General features: G+C 39.3%; 1 protein-coding gene across 2 annotated transcripts; it reads right to left on the minus strand.

Moving 5' to 3' along the window:
* Positions 1 to 215: 215 nt before the first annotated feature.
* LOC309500821 (uncharacterized protein) lies at positions 216 to 11,084 on the minus strand. 2 transcript variants are annotated; one of them, XM_082172573.1, is made up of 3 exons: positions 10,702 to 11,084; positions 5,968 to 7,441; positions 216 to 2,704 (listed from the first exon to the last, which is right to left on the minus strand). In XM_082172573.1, the coding sequence occupies exons 1-2, from the start codon at positions 10,784 to 10,786 to the stop codon at positions 5,994 to 5,996; spliced, it is 1,533 nt and encodes a 510-aa protein (XP_082028699.1). In that variant the 5' UTR covers positions 10,787 to 11,084; the 3' UTR covers positions 216 to 2,704; positions 5,968 to 5,993. The 2 variants fall into 2 exon arrangements, with proteins under 2 accessions (XP_082028699.1, XP_082028698.1); XM_082172572.1 differs by lacking the exon at positions 216 to 2,704 and having other exon boundaries at positions 4,552 to 7,441.
* Positions 11,085 to 11,440: the final 356 nt, after the last annotated feature.

The following is an 11,440-nucleotide window of genomic DNA, read 5'->3' on the forward strand; positions in this document are numbered from 1 at the left end:
TTCGTTTGGAACGGTCTCCTGGCTCGAGTTACAGTGACGATTGACTTAAGCCTTTCGGTTCCAGAAATATGAAATGTGTAAACAATGTATATTACTGCATTCTGCTATTGGAATTCGATTCTGTTAGATTAAGAGAATTACAAAGACATCAAACGCATCACATGAAGGTTGTAGCAATGCAAAGTTACAGGAGATATGCAGAATTACACACATTTAAAGTTACCACATGACAAAATCGTAGACACCCCAATATGACATGGTCATAACAAAAGGCACCTCAGAAATATATCAACATTTTGGTAATGTCCTATGGTAAGTCAAGGGAAAATCTGTGGGTGTGTGTGGTGCGTTTGGGACGTGACTGCTGGGAATGTCTGCTTTCCTGGGTCGTAAAGTTTTATGGTCTGAGGTAGGGTTACAAAACCATGATTCTATTTGAGACCCTAAATTGGGGGGAAAATTCTTTCGATAGACACTTAGAATTCAAACCTGCAAATTAGAAACCACACATGCATAATGGATTTGTACATATATTTACTAAATATTGCTTATCCTGAGTTACACAAAAAGGGTGGGTCTCTTGGTGTGTGTGTGTGTGTTCTGGAATGTCTCGAGGCTGTGAGGTTGGGGGAAACCCAGCCAAACTGGCGCTGGCAAATTGGTCCTTGTGGGGTAATTATTAACCAGTAAGGACAAAGACGATGTGTTTTGCCATCACATGATCTACTTAATGCGAAAAGCAGATGTCATTGTTGCTACAAGGGATTAGCTTGACCGGAGGGAATGCATATAGTCTCAACCCAGGCCACGGATGAGCGTGGGCATCTATCCCCAGAGGCGTCGAATGAGACAGGGAAAACCACAGGGGGCACTGTGTCAAGCTCTGAAAAGCAAAGAGGTCCACCTCCGCCTCACCGAACATGCTCCAAATTTGAGCCACTGTTTGGCAGTGCAACATCCATTCCCCCGACTTGAGCTTCTGTCTCGACAGAAAGTCCGCTGCGAAGTTCAGGTCCCCTGGAACGTGAACTGCTCTCAGCGAAAGAAACCTGTCTTGAGCCCAAAGTAGGAGGCGATGCGCATACCTGTCGAGGGTGCGTGACCCCGAGCCTCCCTGGCGATTTACATGGGACACCACTGACATGTTGTCCGTCCTGACAATGACATGATAGCCCATCAGGGCCAGGAGAAAATGATCCAGGGCCAGAGAGACGGCTTGCAACTCAAGGCAATTTATGTGCCACGATAGAAGGCCGCATCCCAACCAGTCAAAGAGGCGTCCGTCGTGACAACCTGGCGACAGCAAAGTACACCCATCTTGACCCCTGAAGTAAAAAGGGGGAGTCTTTCCACCTCCAAAGAGCGCAAAGGCAACTGTGCGACACTCTCAGCAGGCGGAAGGCAGACCAAGAATGGTGGATGCCCCTGAGTTTCATCCACCACAGGAATGGTCTCATATGAAGGAGACCCAAGGGCAGAACAGGAGAGGCTGCTGCCATGAGCCCCAGAAACCTGCGACATATGCCCACCGCTACATGATGGCCGATCCTGAAATGGGCCAAGCACGCACGGAGAAACTCAAGCAGGGGCCAGACGGGCCTGCATCGAGAGAGAATCGAGTTGGACACCCAGGAAAGTGGTCTGTTCTGAATTAATTTAGCACACGGATGCCCTGGAGCCTCAAGGGGGCCAGAGCTGCATCCATGCACTTGGAGAACATCCACGGAGCCAGAGCAAGACCAAATGGAAGGACCCGATACTGATACGTCTTTCCCCCAAAGACGAACCGGAGGAACTTCCTTTGCCGTGGAATGACCTGGATGTGGAAATAGGCGTCCTTCAGGTCCACGGTGACGAACCAGTCCCCTGTTCGAATCTGCGGCAGGATCGTTTCCAACGTCAGCATCTTGAACTTCCCTTTGTAAAGGGAAAAATTCAGACGACGCAGGTCCAAAATGGGGCGCCGATCCCATCCTTTTTTGGGACGAGGAAGTAGCGGTTGAAGAAACTGTGGTTCAAGTCTGAAGTTTTACCTGAATTTTACTAAACCTGAGGTTTAGTATAATGCCACCTAGGGCTGGGCGGTATGACGGTATATATCGTTACCGCGGTAGAAAATGTCAACCGTAACAGATTTTTTTATTCCGTGTATACCGCGACATGTAAATAAGTGGGCGTGGTTAACTCACATGCAGCGTGCGAGAGACTGAGACACTGAGATTTGTCAAAGAAACATGGAGAAAGCAGATCAAGAGGATCCACAAGGGAATTACGTTTTCTAAAGGGTTGTTGTTAATGTGATATTTTCGGGGGGAAAGGCGCAGCAGTCTAGACTAGAGCACCCGTGGGCTACAGTTTAGAGGAGTGCACGATCGCAACGGGGAAATCATGAAGCTTCCTTGACAACAACAGTTCATATATCAATATCGTAACGAATAGAAATAATCTTAAATAATGTATAGTTATCCGCATCTTTCCGTTTCTTATCCGCATCTTTCCGTTATGTCTTACGTTGGTGAGGAGTTTTCATGCCTGGACTCAGTACTATGCTATGTTGCAGGTGCACAACACATTTTAATACATGACATCACTGCTGGTGGGAGAGGCCCCATCTCATTCTTTGCGGGGGGGCCTCACAGATATGCGGTACGCCACTGCCTAAAGGATGTCCGGGAGATGCGTGTTGAGTTCTTTAACGGTCCACCTGGAAACAAAGATGCTGTGATGCCAAACCTCCTCATGGAAGAAAAATGCCATTACGTTTACAGCTGTGACAAGCGCTTCTCAGGATCAACTAAACGCTGGATTTTATAAGTATACTGTATATGAAGGATATAAAGTTTGCGGCAAGTTTGCCAGAGTTTTGTTGCACGTTCGGTTGCACTGGAACTGTTCGTGTGAATGTGAAACTAACTCGGACTCGGGTGCACACTTGTTCAGGAAATAAAGTAACCAGCGCATGCGTTTTAGCCGATGACAGTGATGATGATTTATCTTGGATATGAGTGAGAGTGATCTTGTAGTGTATTCATGCAGAGTTAGTGCAATCAGAATTACTCTGATTCGGCAGTGTGAAAACCCCCTAAGTGGTGTCCACAGAATAGGGCAGGATTCATAGATAATTTTGGGGTAGACCTGACTAGCTAAAGTGAGACGTCTCCATCCCTCCTGGGAAGGTGTTGGTCTTCTCTCTAGAAATCTGGCTGATAATCTTTGTAGTGTAAGTGCAAAGTAGTGTTAGTACAGTGGTGGTCAGAATTAATGGCACCCCTGGTAAATATGATCAAAAATGACTGTAAAAAATGTATCTGCATTGTTTATCCTTTTGATCTTTCATTCAAAAAATGCGCAAAAATCTAACCTTTCATTGAAGGAAAATAATTGTAAGTGGGGGGTAAATCACATTATAAAATAAATGCTTTTCTCCAAAACACGCTGGCCATAATTACTGGCTCCCTGTTATTACATACTTTTTGCAACCTCCTTTTGCCAAGATAACAGATCTGAGTTTTCTTCTATAATGCCTGATGAGTTTGGAGAATAACTGACAAGAGATCAGAGACCATTCCTCCATACAGAATCTCTCCAGATCCTTCAGATTCACAAGTTCATGTTGGTGCTTCTTCTGTTCAGTTCACTCCACTCATTTTCTATAGGGTTCAGTTTAGGGGACTGGGACTGTCATTTGTGTTGATTTTGATGTTTGTTTTGGACCGTTGTCCTGATGGAAGATCACAGCCCATTATAAGATTTCTAGCAGAGGCAGACAGGTTTTGATTTTTGATCTATTGGTATTTGCTAGAATCCATAATACCATGTATCTGAACAAGATGTCCAGGATCTCCAGCAAAAAAATAGGCCCACAACATACAAGATCCAGCAATAACAAAATAAATATCTTAATAGAAAAAAATATTTCTTAGTTTTCTGCATGTGCTAATTTTTATTTGGTAAAATGTAATATTCTGACTTTGAGTTTAATTAAAATTAACCATTGGTCATCCAGTATCATGCATTTAGATCATGGTAACAACAGATAAAACCAGGCATAGCCTACAGCACCTCACTATCATGGCATAATGTAACTTTATTCACAGTGTTGCTCCTGTTTGTCAGCGCCGTTTCATCTGCCTTTAAACTGGTTTAAATCACAGAGACATTGTGTTCTTCGCTGAATTCAAGCGCTTCTCACTGGATCTCGTGACCGAGACCGGTCAGAGTAAACGCATCTGCTCTAGTGAGTTCGCGCTGCGCTGCGGTTTGGACTTTGAGCTGAGCGGATAAATGGTCCGTGTGGCGCGCGGTTCAAATGAGTTTCGTTCCGCTTTTGGCGCATAAACATTATCGAACTCTTGATATCATTTTATTGAGAAAAATTATATCGCGATAATCATCATTATCGTTTTATCGCCCAGCCCTAATCTGACCATAGGATACGGTCCCTTTTGAAGTTCCAGTCATGTCTGACAACTGAATATGCTGGAGTTTATTTTTGGAGGAGCGAGGAGGATCTTTCTTGAAACCCTCCCAGACAACATGTGGTTGTGTAGGGGTTGTTTGATAATTCTTTTTAGGCTTTCTGACCCCCAAGACTCAAGTAATCTCTGCAATTCCCCATCTGTGATCCTTGGAGAGTCTTTGGCCACTCAAACTTTCCTCTTCACCGTGCATTAAGACAATATAGACACACGTCCTCTTCCTGGCAGATTCGTAACATCTTTAGTTGATTGGAACTTCTTAATTATTGCCCTGATGGTCAAAATGGGGATTTTCAATTCTTTAGCTATTTTCTTACAGCCACTTTCTTTTTTGTGATGCTCACCAATATTTTGATGCACGTCAGAAGTATATTCTTTGGTTTTACTCTTTGTGATGGATGATTAAAGAAATTTGGCCTTTGTGTATTCGTCATATTTAAAGTCCTGTGAAACAAGAAGTCATAGCTAGACAATTTCATGTTCCTAGTCACACTGGTGTGATCAAAGGTAAATATTAATGGGAATATACTTCAGAGATATTTTACTCGTAAAAAATTCTAGGGGTGCCAATAATTGTGGCCGACGTGTTTTGGAGAAAAACATTTATTACATAATGTGATTTCCTCCCTACTTTCAATTTTTACTTCAATGAAAGGTTAGATTTTTGCACATTTTTCGGATGAAAGATCAAAAGGATAAACAATGCAGATTTTTTACAGCCATTTTTTATCATATTTACCAGGGGTGCCATTAATTCTGACCACCACTGTACATACCAGGGCCCAGGTCAGGACGCAGACAGACTGGCTTAACTGAACATCTGCTAGCTGTTATGTAGTTCATATAAATTACAACATAACGACCATCACCTAGTTACAGTACTTTAACATTGAGGCCAAGTCTAGTCTAGTCTAGTTTAGTCTAGTTTGGTAGTCCACAAACTACCAAAAGCAAAATGCTTCTTAAATCACCAAGAAAAATTGTTGTAAACTCGATAAATGGACACAAAATTAAAGATAAACAGTTTCTAAAGTTTAAACATTAGATCAAATGAAATGATTACTGTGCAATCTGCATTCTTTCATTCACTTTATGTTCATCTATATCTATATCTATAATAATATTTTCCCCTGTGGTTTATTCATCTATTTTAAATTGAACTCCTTCATTCTTATTTTATTTTTTTGTACTTAAGTTATTTAAAAACTTTTTTTTTACGTTTATTTTATTCTCACATCTATGTAAAGGACTGTATGCACTATTACCATTATGCGATTTGCTACATAATTTGCCTTGCTTAATTTCACACTAATGCTAGTCCACAATCCCACATGCACAAAAACCATCCCATCAAACATTTTGGTATTGCACAGCAAGACAAGTTTATTGGACTAATATTTTAACCTCTTAGAAGCTTCCAATATAGAACTTGAATCAAATGAGCCTCTTTTGGGAGAAAAACCTTTTAATCTTAATTAACACCATTTACCTGAAAATGAGCTTTGCTCTTTATGACTACGTCTGACAATGCTTCTTTTTATGAGCCAAAAGATAAATGGATGTGCTGAAATTCATCCCACATGAAGAGCAGTTGTATAATTTCTCTCCACCTTCTTGTGGTTGTGTTGAAGTCTCTGAAGCAGTGAAAAGCTTTCCACTAAGTGAAACCTTGTCCGTTTTTTCTCCAGTAAGGATTTGTCTGTGCTGTTTTAAGTAGCTTGCTCTGGAACAGGCATTCACACCGCTATGCATTTTCTGGTGCGATTTTAAATTGCCGAGCAATTTAAAACCCTTTCCACACAATGAACACAAATGGGGTCTCTCATCAGCATGACTTTTCAGGTGTATCTCTAAGTGAGATGGCAAAAGGAATTTTTTACTACAGTGATCGCAATTAAACAGCCTTTCTCCAGAGTGAATGCGCAGATGATTTATGAAGTTGATCCTCTCCGAAAACCTCTTTCCACACTCAGAGCATTGCAGTTTCTCACCGGAATGAATCTGCAAATGACTTTTCAGGTTTCTTTGATAAGTGAAGCTCTTTCCACACTGGGAACACGAGTAAGGTCTCTCTCCAGTGTGAAGTCTTATGTGACCCTTAAGATTTCCTTTGTGTGTGAAACCCTTTCCACACTGAGGGCAAATGAAAGGCCGCTCTCCAGTGTGAAGCCTTACGTGAACCTGAAGATTTACTTTGTGTGCGTAAGTCTTTCCACAGTATTGGCACACGTAAGGCTTCTCTCCAGTGTGGATTTTCATGTGACTCTTAAGGTTTTTATTTAATCGAAACCTCCTTCCACACTGAGGGCATTTGAAAGGCTTTTCTCCGGTGTGAGTTATCAGGTGCCTGTTAAGGTGATCCATGTCTGTGAAACTCATTCCACACTGGTGACATATGAAACAGTTCTCCCTTGTGTGAATCTTCATGTGGCCATTTAGGGTTACTTTTTGTGAGAATTTCTTTCCACACTGATTACATGTGAAAGGCTTCTCTCCGGTGTGAGTTCTCATGTGGTGCCTAACGTTCCCTTTGTGTGTGAAGCCCTTCCCACACAGTTTGCAGTAGAAAGGGCACTCGCCAGTGTGAATTCTCATGTGGCTTTTAAGGTTTCCTTTTTGAGTGAAACTTTTTCCACACTGTTGGCAGGTGAAGGGACTCTCGCCAGTGTGGATTCTCAGGTGGCTTTTAAGGTTTCCTTTCTGGTTGAAACTCTTGCCACACTGTTGGCAGGTGAAGGGACTCTCTCCAGTATGAATTCTTAAGTGACTATGAAGGTGTCCTTTACGCGTGAAACTCTTTCCACATTGACGGCAAGTCAATGATCCTGTTTTCTGAGTTATTTTTTGAGAGGAACTATTTTCAGTCTCCTCACAACTAAAAGATTTTTCTCCACTTGTGAAATCATGGTTTTTCTCCTCCACTTCATTAAGTTCTTGACCTTCCTCTTTCAGCAGCAACAGGTCTAAAATTAACATAATAAACGGTCAAATCAATTCAAGACTGAAAGGTGAAACAAGAAATAGAGGTGATGGCACAAAGTAGCAGACATCAAATAACTAAAGACTAGGGGCCAGATTTAGCATAAACCCTCATGAGCATAAACCCTCTTTTGGAGTTAAAACCTACTGTCAGGATTTACTAAAGACATGCAGTGATTAATTAGTGATGAAAAGACATGGAGTCAGTTATTTTTGCGACTTATTGCTAAGGCTGGGTACCGAGTTCGATACTTTTTAGGTACCGACCGAATTGCCTCGATACTATCGAGTATTGAAAAATGACTTCTTGTTCGGTACCAGATTGCGATACCTAAGGGGTTAACTCGTCAATGTCAGTGAGCCAATAAGCACTAAAAACAATAGTTTACGCGGTTACGCCCAGAGACGTGGCTCACGTGAAGAGTGTAAGCGTCCCAACCCCCATAGATGCACGTGAAGTGTGTAAGCGTCCCAACCCCCTAAAGATGTGGAAAAGTCAATCAAAAGTGTGGCTACATTTCTCCAGGCTCAATGCCAACAGCACACGATGCCGTTTTTGCGGTAAAATAATTGCTGCAAAGAGCAGTACCACGACAAATATGATGAAGCACTTGATAGTGCACGGAGTTAACATAAGAGCAGAAAGTTGCTCCGTCTTCGACCTTGTTGATCACTCTGACAGCGTTTATATTGCAATAAAGACCTATTGAATGTACACTGCTGTTCAAAAATGTGTTGGTTAGTCCGAATTTTTTTTCAGTAAGGATGCATTAAAGTGATCAAAAGTGACCTTAAAACGTGTAATGTTACAAAAGATTTCTGTTTCAAATAAATGCTGTCCTTTTGACATTTTTATTCACCAGAATCATGAAAAAAATTATCATAGTTTCCAAAATATTAAGCAGCAAACTGTTTTCATATTTCTGAAGGATCACTGAAGTAATGATTTAGAAAATTCAGCTTTGACATCACAGGAATAAATTACATTTTGAAAAATATTCAAATAAAATAACAGATTTTAAATTGTAATACTATTTCACAATATTACAAGTTTTACTGTATTTTTTATCAAGCAAATTCAGCTTTGGTGAGCATGAGCTCTTTATAAAAAATGTTTTGTTCCTTTGTGCACTGGCTAAGGAGCATGAGTCAAACTGAAAAAATAAAACCAAAGTTTTTCTGAGGTAATGTGTTATGTAATTTGTTAAAATGGATTTCATAAAATTGGTATCGGAAAAGGTATCGTTCAGGAACCGGTATCGAAATCAAGGTATCGGTATCGAACTTTTTTATTGCATATGCATTTGTAGGAGTTTCCCTTTCAGACGCAAAAATTATGGGAGAAGAATAAGTCAACTATTTAAGGTTTATGTTAGTCAATTTACTGGTATTTGCGCCATTATTTAACGCACATAAAAGCATGTTTTATCCACTGATCTATATAAATGACTGGATTGCTTATTGCGTTTTAAATCAGAGGACATCATTGATTTACAGCCAAAACATTGACCCATAATCACCCGATTTGCAGCGTCTCCGTTTCACAGGATTAGTTTTACTATATATGTATGTGTGTAAACTAATTGTTACTTCAGATGTTAGCCTATCTGTATTGTTTATGGCCTTTTCAGAGAGGATAAGTCATATATTGAAATCATGGATGTGGTTGTGTCTACTGCACACTTCTGACACAGATTTCTTTACGTACATAATTATGAAAAAAATATTAATCATGAACATATATTTAGTGGCAGAAATTGGTTTGAATTGAGCCTATTCACTAAATATTAATACAAGCCTCTATTAAATTGCACTATATAATTCAAAGTTTACCATACATCATTTTGGAAATAAAGCAGTCAGTGTTATTTGTCTGAATAAATTATAATGCGTGTATTTTATTTCTTGATTGAGCAACTTCTATTTCAGAATCAAATTCTGTGGCGTTTTACTAGAAATACAGTTTCCATATGAGTAAAGTGTTATGTTGTCGAATTAATTATTAATTTTACCATTGTTTAAATCATTAACTGCTTCGAAATGCCTGCTGTTAACGAAATCATTGTTGAAATATTTGCAGTTAGCCTACTTTTTTAATAAAAACAATCCTACAACACAAATACATAAAACACAACAGTACAAGGCGATTTCAGGCTACAAGGCATTATCTCGATTTCAGAATGTGCACTTTGACATTTGTAATACTTATGGCTGAAGAGTCTCATCTGCCTGTCGAGCTGATGTTCACTACTGTACTGAATACTGTAATGAATATTGTTCACTACTGTACTGAACTACTGTACTGAATTAAAACTTTTTAATAAGCAGGGGAAATTCCCAACTTTAAACAAATAACAATTTACATGCTTAGGACGTTTGTGTTGTAAGAATGTACAGGGAGACTTTAGATATAAAAACGGCGTCTCATAAGGCAATGTTTTCTCAGTAAAATCATATAATTTTCTATTAATTCAATAGAACAACAGCGCTTACTAGGGAATACCAATATGGCAGCGCGGTGGCTTCATGGTTTATGACGTCATGAGCAATCCAGTTCTCTAGATCAGTGGTTTTAATCAGAATCCGAAGTGCAGATCCGTGCACTATCCAACGGCTAATATTGAATGCAACGTTGGATGAGGATTCGATTAGAACTACAAACATGAATAAAAGTGTTAAAAAACTACAAACATGACGGATGTGCGAGGCGCGACGGTTAAGAAGAGTGGTTAAGATAAAGGGGTTTGAGTGATTATTAATCAGTAGGCTATCTAACCAGACGAAAATGTATTTATCAAATGTTATCCACATTATATTTAATCTAAAACAGCATTGTGAACTTTTATAACGATAGCCTTCGTTTGGTCATTAACTTTCAAATGCATCATTATGTAAACATGAGGAGAGTTCTCTGAATTAAAGACCCACGACTGGCAGATTAAATTTGATTGAATGTGGAGGAAACACGCAATTATGACTTTTATGTATGAATCTTTGAGTCTGCAAAAAAAAAAAAGTAAACAAACTCTTTTTTTTTTTAGGTAATATGCAATGTAATCTTGTTAAAACGGATTTCATAAAACTGGTATCGAAAAAACAATCGTTCAGTAACTGGTATCAAAGTCAAGTTATCCATATTGAATTTTTTTTAACGATACCAGCCCTACAGTTTATGACTGTAAACATCTTAAAATATTATTAATTTATCTAAAGGAAAAACTAAGAAATGAAAGTGCAAACCAACCTATTTGGTCCTCAGTATCTTCATCTTTCACTCTGCATGGTTCTGGAATTCTTATGTCTTCACTCTCCTCTTTAATAAACTCCATGTTTATACTGTATGTCAATCAGATCTTAGTTGTTTCACCTTAAGTGTTTTCTACTTGTTTTCACGCTTTGTCACGTTAAAGATGATGAGAATAATTAACTGGAAAAACACCCAAGTCTTTCTGTAACTCGTGTGGATGCGCTTTAAACATCATTTATACACTCAATGTTGCACCATTGCTTTATCTTTACTGTTGCTATACTTCGTAGAAAACCCCCCAACTCTGAATCGTTTTAAACCCCTTAAATTCGGGTTCAAAACCACAAACCTCTCCTCTGCCAAATCTCAGCAAACACACCAAGTCTGGTGCAGAATTATGACGCCACATCACATACCAAAATAAAAGTCTCGTTCACACGCTGTTTCTACATTGTACATTAATAATGAAATGTACGTCACAAGAATTCATATGTCGATTCATATGAATTTATATGAAAATACACTCCACCCAAAAGAGGCTCCACGCAGAATACTACATTTAAGTATAATTAAAATACGTTTTTTGGCGTTAATAATTTGTCAAATTACATCATCATCATTACTATTATTATTATGCAAATTGTGTTTCTATGCTTTATGCCGTGAATATAGACCACTCCAGTGAATACATTGGTAATTATATTAAATAAGCATCTCACCGAATTAAAAATATGCA

The sequence above is a fragment of the Leuciscus leuciscus genome, assembly GCF_965113295.1.
Source record: "Leuciscus leuciscus genome assembly, chromosome: 6".
In the NCBI taxonomy this organism is placed as follows: domain Eukaryota; kingdom Metazoa; phylum Chordata; class Actinopteri; order Cypriniformes; family Leuciscidae; genus Leuciscus; species Leuciscus leuciscus.